The 15,001-nt window shown below is 24.7% G+C and overlaps 4 protein-coding genes across 9 annotated transcripts; 2 read left to right on the top strand and 2 right to left on the bottom strand.

Annotated features, from left to right (window-relative positions):
* The first annotated feature begins 198 nt into the window (after positions 1-198).
* On the top strand, positions 199-3,802 carry LOC124949035 (mitochondrial proton/calcium exchanger protein). Its single transcript, XM_047493515.1, has 7 exons — positions 199-357; positions 865-1,328; positions 1,571-1,741; positions 1,871-2,185; positions 2,284-2,772; positions 2,851-3,291; positions 3,402-3,802. The coding sequence occupies exons 1-7, from the start codon at positions 300-302 to the stop codon at positions 3,789-3,791; spliced, it is 2,328 nt and encodes a 775-aa protein (XP_047349471.1). The 5' UTR covers positions 199-299; the 3' UTR covers positions 3,792-3,802.
* A 1,154-nt stretch (positions 3,803-4,956) lies between these two features.
* On the bottom strand, positions 4,957-9,311 carry LOC124949032. 3 transcript variants are annotated; one of them, XM_047493507.1, is made up of 8 exons: positions 7,532-9,311; positions 7,351-7,455; positions 7,195-7,269; positions 7,015-7,133; positions 6,652-6,930; positions 6,363-6,570; positions 6,068-6,294; positions 4,957-5,984 (listed from the first exon to the last, which is right to left on the bottom strand). In XM_047493507.1, exons 1-8 carry the CDS (start codon positions 7,580-7,582, stop codon positions 5,006-5,008), a joined length of 2,043 nt encoding a protein of 680 aa, XP_047349463.1. In that variant the 5' UTR covers positions 7,583-9,311; the 3' UTR covers positions 4,957-5,005. The 3 variants fall into 3 exon arrangements, with proteins under 3 accessions (XP_047349463.1, XP_047349465.1, XP_047349464.1); XM_047493509.1 differs by lacking the exon at positions 7,532-9,311 and having other exon boundaries at positions 7,195-7,244; XM_047493508.1 differs by lacking the exon at positions 7,532-9,311 and having other exon boundaries at positions 7,015-7,244.
* LOC124949030 (protein-serine O-palmitoleoyltransferase porcupine-like) lies at positions 7,741-13,590 on the top strand. Of its 2 annotated transcripts, XM_047493505.1 has the most exons (12): positions 7,741-8,062; positions 8,177-8,472; positions 8,543-8,735; positions 8,858-9,074; positions 9,157-9,263; positions 9,407-9,609; positions 9,671-9,800; positions 11,341-11,683; positions 11,785-11,940; positions 12,026-12,235; positions 12,360-12,646; positions 12,731-13,590. In XM_047493505.1, the coding sequence occupies exons 2-12, from the start codon at positions 8,250-8,252 to the stop codon at positions 12,888-12,890; spliced, it is 2,229 nt and encodes a 742-aa protein (XP_047349461.1). In that variant the 5' UTR covers positions 7,741-8,062; positions 8,177-8,249; the 3' UTR covers positions 12,891-13,590. The 2 variants fall into 2 exon arrangements, with proteins under 2 accessions (XP_047349461.1, XP_047349462.1); XM_047493506.1 differs by lacking the exons at positions 7,741-8,062; positions 8,543-8,735 and having other exon boundaries at positions 8,334-8,472.
* Positions 12,204-14,667, bottom strand: LOC124949034 (vacuolar protein sorting-associated protein 26C). 3 transcript variants are annotated; one of them, XR_007100937.1, is made up of 7 exons: positions 14,501-14,666; positions 14,290-14,433; positions 13,791-14,189; positions 13,619-13,715; positions 13,412-13,537; positions 12,584-13,313; positions 12,208-12,504 (listed from the first exon to the last, which is right to left on the bottom strand). XR_007100937.1 is itself a non-coding variant. In XM_047493514.1 (6 exons), exons 1-6 carry the CDS (start codon positions 14,555-14,557, stop codon positions 13,231-13,233), a joined length of 858 nt encoding a protein of 285 aa, XP_047349470.1. In that variant the 5' UTR covers positions 14,558-14,667; the 3' UTR covers positions 12,204-13,230. The 3 variants fall into 3 exon arrangements, 2 of the variants coding, with proteins under 2 accessions (XP_047349470.1, XP_047349469.1); XM_047493514.1 differs by having other exon boundaries at positions 12,204-13,313; positions 13,619-13,667; positions 14,501-14,667; XM_047493513.1 differs by having other exon boundaries at positions 12,208-13,313.
* Between the last annotated feature and the right edge of the window lie 334 nt (positions 14,668-15,001).

Genomic DNA, 15,001 nt, shown 5'->3' with positions numbered 1-15,001 from the left:
AAATTAAAATTTTCTAATTCTTTTTATTGGATGCATTGAAAAAGAATAATTTTTATTACACTCGAGGAAGATGTACTATGATTGGTTACTTATATCGTATTTAATAATAATCGTGATCATTGTAAATCAGACTTCTTCAAGTGAAGTTTAAAGTTTAACAAATCTTGATGGAAATGAACCTTTTGATCTGTTTCATTACATTCAGAATAGAAAATTTGTAATGGTTGATAATAGTTGCATGGTTGCAGAAAGTCACAGCTCTGAGAATTATTGAAAAAATAATATAAGAATAGTTCGAAATGAATCCTTTAATATATACGAAAACTTTAATGATTTCACATGGGAGAATAATTAAAAGTATGTATTATCATAATTTCTTACTTTTATAACGAATTAAAGAAATAGTTTATAAAAACAACTTGTGTATATATATATTTATATATATATATATGTATGGATTAGTGTGCATGTGGTAGTTTACTCGAAAAAATAATCTATAGCATTTATATAACAGTGAATAAATACAATGTATATGATATACAATATAGATTTTTTTTTTTTTTTTTTTTTAATATTATACTGCCTTCGTAATTATTTATCCTTCTATTTAATGTTAATATGTATATTATAGGTTATGTTTTTATACGTCATTCTATACTTTATTCATAAAACTATATATTTATATAAAATGTTTATTTGCATCTAACTGTATTTGCCAAAACATATATATAAATTATAACGTTAAGTTCTTGTGTATAATGACAATCGAGAAATAATTTATAAGGCAAATTGTTTTTTTTTTTTTTATTTTCTTTAATTCAATAAACATTCTTATCGTTAACAAATTTTATCTTCGTCTTTCAGAACATTGGTATCTAAAATCATGGTACGGTAATAATCATACAAATTGTATCCCAAGTCTCATTTACATAAATGTAAAGAGACCAAAGTACAATCAGATTTTAATAGAATCTGCTCTATTGGATGCTCATCCAAAAAATATGATATATTTACAAACTAGATCATTTTCTGGATCTACAATTTTGCATGGTCAGGAACCATCTTCTAAAATTGAAGAAACTGTGAACAGTATTAAAGAACAAAAGGAACAAAAAGAAAAATTAATTGAACACAAACCTCAAAGTGTTATTTTATCAGCTGAAAAAGCTGTAGTCGAGAAGAAACCTACAATATTGCAAAGAGTTAAGGCAGAAATAATGCATTATTATCATGGTTTTCGATTACTAGGATTGGATATAAAAATTTCTCTAAAATTGATCTGGAGAATCTTGCAGGGTAAAGATTTAAGTAGAAGAGAACACAGATTGGTATGTATCTGAAATTGTTTTAATTATAATTAAAGATAATCTATTTATTGTATCATGTTTAATAATATAAATAAATTAAATGTATAAGAAGTATACTGGAAATTTGCCAAATACTATCTTGATGTCCCAATTTGAAAATAAGTTTGTCAAATTATCTCATATCGTTGAACTTCTTATATATTTAATATTTATTAGTTGCCAATATTATTGGTATTGATTTTGTATTATTTAATTATTATCAGCTCATTAAAACAACAGGAGATATGTTTAGATTAATACCTTTTTCCGTATTTATCATTGTACCATTTATGGAATTCTTACTTCCTGTCGCAATTAAATTATTTCCTGGCCTGTTGCCATCTACTTTTCAAACTGCCACTGAAAAAGAAGATAAATTAAAACAAGCTTTAAAGGTAAAAATACATTTATATAGTCAACGTAAAAATATAAAACTTATTTATTAATTATATTACTAATTATTCTTTAAAAGTACATCAATTATATTTTATTAATTAATTAATTTGAATAATTGTTTGTTTTAGGTTAAAATTGAAATGGCGAAATTTTTACAAAAAACACTGGATGATATGTCATTACAATCGTCAGATCATAAATCACAAAGAGCCAAAGAGTTCGCTGAATTTTTTTACAAAATTCGTACGACCAGTTCTGGGGCGACTAACGATGAAATTATGAAATTCAGTAAACTTTTTGAGGATGAGATCACTTTAGATTCCTTATCCCGACCACAATTGATTGCTTTATGTAGAGTATTGGATGTACAAACACTTGGTACTACAAACTTTTTACGTTTTTTGCTTAGAATGCGATTGAGAAGTCTTTCTGCTGATGATAAAGTATGTTTCTTGTTAATTCTAATTAACTTTAATTAAACTTATAAACAAAATTTTACTTTTTTTTTTTTTTTTTTCTTTTTTTATCTTATTTTTAATAGTTAATTCATAAAGAAGGTGTAGATAGCTTAACAAGGAGCGAATTACAACAAGCCTGTAGAGCACGTGCAATGCGAGCATATGGATTGCCAGATAATAAGCTAAAGGAACAACTATTACAGTGGTTAGATTTGAGTTTAATTAAAAAAGTTCCACCGTCGTTATTGCTTTTATCTCGAGCACTTATGGTACCTGACACCATTCCTATGTCAGATAAATTAAAAGCAACTATATCGGCATTGCCTGAAACCGTGGTTGCACGTACTAAATGTGCTATTGGAGAAAAAGAAGGAAAACTGGATCATAGAGCAAATATTGAAATTATCAAAATGGAAGAACGTAAAATTGAAGAGGAAAGACAAGAACAAAAAGAAACAGAAAAGAAAGAGACGGAACCAAAACCCATTGCTTTTACAGACGATTTTAAAAAAGATGAAATTACAACAACTGATGTAAAAGTTATTGAACAAGCTCTCGATACATTAGAAAAGGTTTGTATCTTAAATAACAATAGATTTTATTTTTTATTATTTTATATATACGATATAAAAATTATTATCATATTTTAGGATAAAAAGAAAATGTCTGTAGAAAAAGAAGAATTGAAAGAGCTTAAGGAAGAGATGGCAGAGTATCAAGAGGATGTTAAAGAATTATATCAAATTAAAGCAGAAGCGAAGGGTGAAGTAGATATTGATAATATAAAAATATCCAAAGGAGCCAACAGATTATACAATAAAGTTAATAAGATGATTAAAAAGATGGATGCAGTTTTATTGGAATTAGAACAATCAGAGAAACAAGTTAAAAAGAAAATACAAGCTTTAAATTCAGAAGAAAAAAGTGATGCTGAAGCTGTTGAAGAACTAGTAAGAATAGATGAATTAATTGCAGCTATAAAAAATATACAGAGTGTACCAGATGAACATAGATTGAAAATAATAGCAGAAATACTAGGGAAAATTGACGACGACAGAGATGGTGTTATTAAAATTGAAGATGTATTAAAGGTACAATTTAATTTAATTAAAAATTTAAGGATATATTATAATGAAAATATTATATTTTTTATATATTAAGAATATATTGGAAAAATATTTCAATCTTATTCTTTTTGTAGGTTGTAGAACTTATAGGAAAAGAAGATGTAAAATTAAATAAAAAACAATTAGATGAACTAATTGACATAATGGATAAGGAAGAAATTTTAGAAGCAGACCAGCAAGTTAAGAAAATTTCTCAAAAGGAAAGTACAGCAACGCAAGAAGTGCCTGATTCATCAATTCCAATTACACCAACTACAAAAGAAGAAAAATTAGGAAAAGAAGAATTAAAAGATGATATTTATGAGCCTAAAAAAAAATTTAAAATTTCATCCATTGATGAGAGTAATACAGAAAAATCAGCAGAAATTTTAACAAGTAATTCAAAATCCAATGTCAGAAATTCATCATTAACACCAACTATTCCTCCTACAACAAAAAAAACGGAAGGTTCTAAGCAACTATGATCGTCGCACAATAAAACATAAATTAATATATTTTATTTTCAAAGTAATTTTTCTACTTTGCTCAGAAGAAAATACGTACAATATAGAAATAATTATTACTAAGAAACCCAATTTATGGTGTTTTCATGTTATAATTTTTTGCAAAAATTGATTATTTAGGGAAAGCCTAAAATATAAAAAAACTTGTGAAAATGATCTGTACATAGTACATAAAGATGCTTACATCTAAATACTATATTGTATACATTTGTATATTATATGCACATAGCTCCAGTGATAAGTTAATACAAGATAGATTATCTTTGAAATAATTTTTATTTATGAATGAAAAAGCTTAAGTCTTTTCATTAAGACTGCGATGCATTTAACAGCATCTGTTGTAATTCTTTATTCTGTAAATGGTGGACTTATCTGTGCTGGTCACAAGTGACACACTTGTTAATATTGGATATATAAAATCTTGTCTCTAAAAATAATATCATTTTATTATATCACATACTTACATAAAAAAGAATCATTCCATTTGTCTGAATAATGAATGCTATTTTTGTCATTTTACATTAAACAAGACTTACATCATGATTCAAGTTTTTTGCTATATTATTGATATTAGCTGCTTCTGGTTAATCATATATATATATATATATATATATGAAACAGTATTTCAAACAAACGAGATACATAAATTATTTCACGACTGTAAAATGAAACAGAACATATATACCTATAAAATATATGTACTATTGTTATATAAAAAATGTTACATATAAAAATACAGTACACATATTTTTCTTACCTAAAAAAAATTATGCTAAAGGATAATATAGCAGTTAAATATATTACTGCATATGAAAGTATGATAACAGCATCAAAAATAATTAAAAACAATTCTGAAATTATCAACAAAATTACAACATTGTTAAAAAGAAGTATTACATAGAAAAATGACATTTTAAAAATAACCTAGCTTTGTAAAAAATACTTCCAATCAATTTTCTTTAAACAAAATAATCGCATATCTTTATATGCAATTAAAAGATATTACCTTATTGAAATAAAATTTATATAATTTTTTATTAAAGAATTAATTCTGTTCCAACTGAATAATTGATTATAATTGGTGATAATATTTTATTATCAGTTAACAACGTCTGCATGTAAAAAATAAGTACTCAAATTTGTTATTATTTATTTTTATAAATGAATACAGAATATTATTTAATTGAATCATTTTCTGGCTCAATGTCACTTTCGGAATTTTCTCCACTACCTATAAACATTTCTTCATTCATAGATAGTAACTTAGGAGGCATATTTAATCCAAATTGTATAACAGGATTTTGAAATTTTATCGATGACAATGGTCTAAAATCATTACTATCTTCGTTATCTTCAATCGTTGATTCATTGTTGTCATTTGCATATTTAAAATTTTCTACGATATTATTTACATTTGACGTTTGTTTATGAAATATTTCAGTATTCGATGTATTTGTCAATTTTATAGGAAAAATTTCACTATCGTCGTAATTAATAGAATCATTATTACGTAGCGATATAGAATTATTAAACAAAGAAGGCATTGGAGGTGGTATAGGTATTGAAGATTTTGAGTTATTACTCCCCAAATCATTTGCACTATTTATTACGTTTTTGTACATACGTTGAAGTGCTTTAGATTCTCTTTCTGACATAGTTTTATGCTTATCAATCAAAGCTTCTTTTAATTCACTCATAAAATTCTTTGCCAACAATTTATCTAACTTATATTCTTGTAATAAAATCTCTTGATCTTCTTCATACAAAGGTTTCAGATATTCTTCTTTAATATATTCTTCAAATACCTCATCAAGTATTTCTGGTTCTGTATCAATTATTACTGGCAAGTTTTCATTTACATTTTGTATTCTAGTATCTTGTTTTGTATAACTCGTTTTGGAATTTTTATATTTTATTTTTGTTATTAATAAACTACTAAATTCAGCAAAATTTCTAGCTACGTCTATTTGCTTATACACTTCATCCATTTTTTCCATCATTTTTTCTAACATCTCATTATTGGTTGAGGTATCATCAGTACAGGTATCAATATCATTAATCATTGATATTATACGATCATATGCCTGTTGAATCTTATTAGATGTCAAATTCAAATGTAAATAAAGGTCTTGCCATTTCGATGTAACTGTACCCCTAGAAATAAAAACGATTTATTAGTATGACATTAAATTTGATATTAGATTCAACGTGAAAATTTATTTAAAACAATAACTTACTTAAAATTATATTGAACTGGTTCCACTTTACAATTATAATAAGAATTGATACACAGAGACAATTTATTCTTGTATTTTATCAATTGTTTATTCAATTTATAAATAATATAAAATAGGTTTGCCTTGGAAATTTTATCACAAGTTAAAGACCATGTTTTAATATCATATGCAATAGCCAGTAAATATAATAGTTCCGATTGCATAAGAACATAAGTATAATATAATTGCTGTTCAAGAATATAAAATGTATAATTAATACAAAAAGATATAGAATTTAAAGCCTTTTTATAATCACCTTCAATGTTTCATAATTAATTTCTCCACGTATTTTAAATGCATTATCTTCAAATGTTGTTATTATAAATTGATTAAAAATATGTTTAGGATATTGTGCTGTCATAATAGAAATAATATGATGATAAATTTGACAAAGATCTTCCATAGATTTAATTAAATTTTCCATTATTGGTTGTAGGTATATTAATCTTTCTCCCATAAGATCACTAATCGGATAAGAATGAATCAAATTTTGATTTAAATATATATAATTAAATTAAAAAATATTATTTATTAAATATACTTACTGAAATGGTTGGTTTGCTTTCTTAGAATTAATTTTTATCTTGTAATTATGTTTCAAAATTTTTAATCCTTTATTACATAAATCATAAAATTCATTTTGTAATAATACTAATCGTTTTAATTCTTTATGTGCCTGTAAAGCTTTGTAGTTTCTATAACCAGTGAAATATAATATACAGAATGTTATTATAACATTTGAAACTTTTTTGTCTTTACAGAATATTAAGTACGTAAAAGAAGATATTATTGTACCATTAACAAGTAAATTCCTTAACATTTTTCTGTAATAAATATATAAAAGTCTCTATCAACATAATGAAGCAATATATATGTAAACATATTTATAATAGAAAGTAAAACCATACTTCCATGGTGTAGAAGGAAAATATTTCTGTGTATAACTATTAATTGCACATGCATGATCGTCTAAAAGTGTTTTGGCACTTAAAATAATGTGCAATTGTTCTTTGGATATACTACTGTCCTGTTATGAAATAATTTTATGAAACTTATATTGATTTTTATATATCAATAAATAAATATACCTGTGTTATCCAAGATTTTAAATCCAATATATATTTATAGATGTTTCTACCTATATCATTGATAATATTAGCATTCTAAAAAAAGATATTTAAAATATTTGATTTATGTTGAAAACATAAAAACAAGTCAAAATACATAACAGTAAAATGGAATACCATATAGATGGATTTCTTTTGTGACGTCAGTTGAGATTTAGGAACTGTTGCAGTTTCAAAATCTGCATATCCCAGTGCAGATAAATGTTCATACAGTTCACTACCCTAAAAATCATAAAACATAATGATAATAATCATTTAAATGTGAACTCAGAAAATCATTTCTCTTCTTATTAAATACCTCAAATATAACTTCTTCATCTTCTTCAATATCGTTGTATTGACTTAACATAGTCGTGTTTTTTGATAATTATTAAATATTTACAATTAAAAATGTTTCACATTAAATATTAATGTTTTTTATGAATCATAAAAATATATTAAATTTTCACAATAAATATTAAATATAAAAAATTGCTTAAATATACAAAATATTATTCAATTCTTCTCTGAATATTGACAATTTTTATTAATTACAAAGAAAAAAATAAAGCTTATTTACTTTATCATCTAATATAGGTTATATTTGTACATGATATAAAAAAAACCATAAATGATGGTATTTTCGGCCATCATAGTTAAGATGGAATTGTGCATCTTACAATATATTTCTCGAAATATCGTACAATTTACTATTTAAACAATATTACCTTGATTATTAATCATTATGTCAGTATATTAATATGCGAAACGCTATCAAACAAAAAGTAATTAACTCGTTCAATATATTAAACTAAACATTCATTAATCGGTATATTTACTTGTATACAAGGTTTGTACTCATTGAGTTCGTTTAAAATATCTGCACACAATTAATAGTTTTTGCTTAGTATTAGTTACATAATAGTTTATTATTGTCTCCTTATTTTCTCTTATAATTATCTAGGGCACATTCAGGTTAAAAAAATAAGATGTTGCATTAAGTATGTCATTAAGTTTTTGGAAGATAAATAGCTGTGATGGATGATGTAGATACTACAGTATTTTATGATGATGAAAATGACTTCATTGGACTTGGTTATTATCATGGTCAAGAATATGATTATGAATACGAAGATGCTGAAGGAGAAACATTTTCCGAACTCTATCAATATTGTCTTGTACCTACACTCTATGATACAGGATTTTATATGTTGCCACTGTTTCTTGCAATGTTTATCTTTCGATTTGTATCTCAAATGCGTAAGGATTTCCTTTATTTTATCTATATTGTTACACTCATATATTTTCATGATATTATTTAATGTTGCAGAATCTATTTCTGATAGATTATTTCATGGATTTTCACTGGTCATTGGAATATGTATTATTCAGCATTATGCGCAAGAATGTTTATTTTTATTAGTATTATTTGTTATACTTTCTTACATTACTTTACATATACCAAAGAAGTATTATAAAGATATAGGAGTCTTCTTGCCATCACTTTTTATAATTGCACATTGGTATATATTATTTTTACTGTTAAGATTAGATTAAAATTATCTATAATTAATTTCATGGATATAATTTATGTTCATTTATATCTCTGGATAATTATAATTTGAATTATGATTTTATTTTATAGTGAATTTTATATGAAACCGATAATCTGGCATAAAGTACGCAGTATAATTATGACCATGGCAATGAAAACTATTAGTGTTGCTGCAGATAGCATTGAATCTAACAACATACCAGATTTTTACAGTTATATGGGATATATGTTTTGTGCAGCTACTTCGTTCTTTGGCCCATGGGTTCCATTAAAAGATTATTTGGCCTTACGCCGGCCAAGTCAACAAGTATAGTTATTAATATTTTATTAGTCAATTCATTACTTTTGTTTACGTTATTTTATACTTTAATATGATTTTTATATTATAGGGAAAATGGTGGTTATTAATTGTAATTGGATATACTCTTCATTCATTCCTTTTTCTAAGTATGTCAAACTGTTGGATACAATGGATATTTTCAGACAATTCATGGAAGTTAGTATCAAAATACAGAACATTCTTTTCTTTGTTATCATGTCTCATAATACATAAAATGCTTAAAACATATATATATATATATATATATATATATATATATATATATATTTTCTTTTTAATAAAGGTTTATTATATTTTAGGTGGCTAATAGCTTATAAAGATGCATTATCTTTCAGAACATCCCATTATTTTATCTCATACATGGCATCAGCCATATTATTTTTAGGAGGATATCCATACTCATTAATATCTATTGTTAAACCATTAGAAATTGAACTACCACGTTCACTCGTTCAAGTTGTTGTATATTGGAATATTCCAATGCATTTCTGGTTAAAAAAATGTATGTTAGAAAAAATAATATTTATTATTTTAATGATGATTAATTTGCTCATTTCTTTTAGATATATTCCGTCCAAGTCTCAAGTATTTAGGAAAATTTGGAGCCGTAACTATTACTTATCTAACAAGTTCTCTTCTACATGGATTAAATTTTCAATTGGGAGCAGTATTATTGAGTCTTGGTTTATATACGTACGTAGAGCATCAACTTAGAATGATGCTTGCTAATATTTTTGACGCATGTATTGGATCAAAAGAATGTATCCAAAATAAGTGTACTCACTTATACAACTCTTATAATTGTTGGGTTATTGTAACAAACATAATGTTTACGGTATTAACAATGTTTCATTTAGCTTATTTGGGTCTTATGTTTGATACTTCAGAGTTACAAGAAACAGGATATAGTTATATTCATACTATTGAAAAATGGTCTCAGCTTGGATTTGCCAGCCACTGGGTAGCATTGGCTACATATTGTATATATTTTTTAATACGATAAACATTAATATATCTTATATATTCTCATATGTTTAAAACATTTTATACACAATAACAATTTTTTATAACATCTCTAATAAAATTTTTAGAAAAAAGAATTCTTTTTACACTTTGTTTTTTAAACATCGAAACAAATTTACATTTGTTCGATATATGTTAATAAATAAATAAATAAGTAAATAAATAAATATATATATGTGTATATATATATAAATGGAAACGCGATATTTGACAAACGAATATCGAAACAAAGAGGAATAAAGTAGCGTACGTCATAAATCTCAAAACTTATTAGGAAAATGTTCGATATTTTATATAAATTTCTTGTAACATAAGTGTAAGTACCTTTTCACAGCAAGTTAAGTATTTGTATCGATAACAGTTGTCTATGTGTTGAAATGTTCGAAATTAAAGGCTACAAGATACCAAGCTTCTAATAGTAAGAACATTTAAATATATTTATTAGTCATAATAATTCTGTCATTATATTATTCATTATTCTTCTTGGAAAAATATTATATTTTTATGATCTTTATTTTATCGAAGTGTTTCTTAAAGAAATATAATCACGTATATGTTTACATAAAACCATAAGAATAAAGGTTATGTTTTATTTATTCTAATATATCGTTAAAAGATATATTTATTAATGATTATATAAATTTAAAAATTTTCATACAAAGTATTTAATTTTAATAAACAAGAATAATCAATGTTTTATTAATAAAAAAACTTAATTTTCCAGTAAATCTCATCGAGATCAAAGGAATTTTACTAGATTATAAAAAATTGTCCAACAATGGGAAAAAAAACTTAGGTTCAATAAATGCATTAATTAAATTTACGTGTAAATTATATATGTTAATTTTTTAAATGAATAATTTAAGTAATTTGATTATCCATCTTTTGATCTATTTTACTAATTTTTCATGAATGTATGGCAACATTTCTAGTAACATTAAAATCAAAGTTATATCAGTTGGACTTTGACATTTTATGTAAACATTACTTGTACGAGTCGAAATATTGTTTAATTTGAAGTAAATGTATTTTAAAGAAATATAAAAAACAATAAATAAATAACAATAATAATTTTATAAAATCCTTAGTAAAAATATAATTTAAATGTACTAAGTATATTTTGTGATTTATTAAAGGCAATAACATAACAAAATATTGTTATTAAAAATGTGTTAATAAAAAAGAAAATTAATATCTCAAATATACATAGGTTCAATAGTTTATCATTAACAATGGAATGTATGGAAAAAAGTCATCAAATTAATGTAATGAAATCAAAATGTGATAATAAAATTGACATTAACGAAGAAAAAAAGTTAGTTAATACCAACTTGGGTGTATTACATAGTACAAAAATGGATACTACACCTTATCAAGATGATACAGAAAAGAAAATTATACTTCTTAAGCATTTACTAGAAAAGGATCCAAAAGCTGCAGATTTAAAATGGTCTCTCTTTATATCAGCATGTAATACGTATCGTTATGATACTTGTTTAAGACCATTTCCACCTATGTATATAAAAAATGAATGCAAGGATATAGAAGCTTTGGTATAATATCTAAAAATAATTTTTATGTATTCTGACATTAATATAGATTCATAAATTTATATGTTGATAATATTCTTCTTAATTATATGTATTAATTTTAGAGAAAAACTGTAGAACTGATACCTCCATTGGCAGTAATATTTAGAGAACTTCATGAGCCAAATGTATATGCTAATTATGGACCAGCTATAGACTTGTTACATTGGGTGTTAATAAGATTGAGAGATCCTTATATTAAAAGTATAAATAAGGAAAATGTAAGCATCAATATGTATTATAAAAGCTAATGTAATATTTAAAAATTGCATATAATAATAATACTGATAAAGTTTATTATTACAGTATAATTCTGTATTAAGGAAACTACCTTCTGAAATGCAAGTTGCTACACCAAATTTAATATTTCAAATAGCAAGTGCAAAGCAATCAGCCGCAGAAGAAAAGTGGAAATATAATGGGCAAGGCTATTCTACATTATATGCATATCACGGGAGTCGTTTAGAAAATTTTCATTCAATTCTACATTATGGTTTACAACAGAACATGTGTAAGGTAAAATTAATAATAATAATAATAATAATATTTTAATTGTTTACAATAATTTATGTAGCACCTATAATACATAATATTTTCGTAGAACTTTTATTTTTTAATATATAATTTTGCTGTATTTTAGAAATCGCTTTTTGGAAAAGGAATATATCTTTCAAGTGAATTAGGAGTAAGTTTACCATATAGTCCAGTAGGCTATGGATGGGGTGGCAGTGTTCTTGGTAGTGAATTGAGTTGTGTAGCTCTTTGTGAATTTATTAATCACCCTACTATAAAAAAACATAATTCAGGAGTTAGAATACAAAATACGTTATCTGAATCAGTTCCGGATAAATATTATTTAGTTACCAACAGTGATTTAGTAAGGATTCGTTATCTTCTTGTTTATAGTCAAGAAGTTCATCCAACGAGGTAACATTTATTTGATAATTTTTATAAATATTTTGTATCATGAAAGATAATAGATTTTAATTTATTATGTTTCTTATATTTTAGGAGTAATGAAAGTTCTGGATTATTGGACTGGTTTAGACAGCATAAATTATTAACTTTTATGCTTGGATATGTCATATTATTAGCTTCAGTTGGATTGACACATAATAAGCAAGTAGAAAAGTATTATAGATTGTTTGTCCAAAAAACTGGACTTAACTAAAGCAAGAGGAAAACTAATAAAATTTAACAATCTGAAATAATCTGCATAAATACTGCATTATTACTTATAAATAATTCTGGTGTTTTTTGGGCATAAAAAAATACCTTTTAATTTACACTTTTTATATAGAAAAGATTTCTATCAACAATTATTACTTATACTCTATATTATATAAACTAATATATAAAAATATTTGATATATAAAAAAAATAATATTGTGTGTACATAATGTAAAATTAATGCATTATTTAACTAACTTAAGACAAATTTTTATTGCCAAATCATATAGTGATTGCATTTACGTGCTGCTACAGTTTATATTTTTATATATCAACAGTAGTTAGTATCTGGAAAGTATTATAGGAAAATTTTCAGTAACTAAATAATCGTCTTCAAATATAATAATAAGATTTACTTCAAATTCTGAAATCAAATAAAATGCAATATTAAAAATCAGTTAAATTAATATTAAAGAAGACTTCCGTTTCCTTCAAACTTTTTTATCATAAAAAATTTCTTACCAACTTTGAAGTTACTTGTGCTTAAAGTGGGACAAGTAAATAATCTTGGAAATATCATATAAATAGGTATGGGTAAATTCGTACATACATTTCCTTCTCCTATCTGTATATTCTGTATTTCTGTTGCTGTAAAATATATTATATTTGAAAACAATTTCATAAAGTTTACTTATTGATATTTATATGTGACATAAGTGATTGATTTACCATCTCTCGAATATCCTTCTGCACAGCCACATGTTTCTACTCTTACCAACTGCAATTCAATTGATTTTATAACAGCTTCACAATGTTCAATTACTACCTTAAATACATAAATTATTATTTTACAAAAGTTAAGTTAAAAGAAATAATAATAAATTTCGGTTAATACTTTTACCTCGCCTTTAAGAGGTTCTGAAATCTTACAATACAATGAATCTAATCTTCCTGAAATATAAAATCTTGGAACATTAACTTTATCTTTTGTATTTTGTAAAGACTCTGGTGTTATCTTAAAGAATACAATTTTACTATGCTCTTTATCGACTTTAATAGTGAATTTGTCTTCCACAATAAATTCCAATGACTTGCTTACATCCTTTGCAAGAAAGTTTCTTTTTATATCACAACGTATCAAATATTGTATATTCACAAAAACTCCATGATAAGTTTCATATAATGGTTTTTTCCCTCGTGGTTTTAATGGTAATTCGAAGGGTATTTCAAATGGTATTCTACTGCTTGGTATTTTGCCAGCAGGAGCAACATCTAAAGTATATTGTACTAATTGAATAGGCTGTAAATTAATTGTTCTATTTTCAATTATGATGTTAGGTAAAATAGTATTCAATATAAAATTAGGATCCCCAGAAGAATGAAAATAAGCATCGACTAACCTTTACAGAATTGTAGAAAGCTTCAAAGATACCAACATTTTTTGAACTTAATTGTAAATTAACTGAACCTTCCATTGTAAGGAATATACCATCGTGCTTTAAATCGGAATTTGTTTGTAATAATATAAGACCAGTGACAACCTCCTAAAACATAACCCCAATTTTATTATCTTTTATTATCATAAATTGCAAACAAATAAATAAAACGAACCCCTTCATGGTATATTTTACTGGCACGTTTTAATTTAATGTCTATGTTAACAGACATGTTAAACAATTATATTTTTCCTTTATATATATCAAAGTACGTAATACTACGACGTTCGCATGATTGACAGATAATCAACTAGATACAGATGACATATTGGAACATATAAAACATAATTGTTTATACGTCACATTTTTCAATATTTTTTCTAAATATTATTTCTCTTTAATTAAATTAAATAATAAATTAAATAATTTATAAATAAGATACATATATAATAATATACAGTGCGAGATATTTAAAAAAATTCAGACGAAAAATGATCGATTCCATTATTTTTTTAATATTAAAGAAAATATCCAAAATTTTACGGATCATTTTATATAAATTGAAAATAATATAAAAATCTTTTATTACGAGTATATAAATAAAAATATATCTGAATTTAACATGTTAAAATAAGTTTGTTTAATTAAAACGAGATTTAAATATTCCCTCGTAAAA

This window comes from Vespa velutina, chromosome 5 (genome assembly GCF_912470025.1).
Source record: "Vespa velutina chromosome 5, iVesVel2.1, whole genome shotgun sequence".
In the NCBI taxonomy this organism is placed as follows: Eukaryota; Metazoa; Arthropoda; class Insecta; order Hymenoptera; family Vespidae; genus Vespa; species Vespa velutina.
This window is presented reverse-complemented; position numbering and strand designations above follow the sequence as displayed.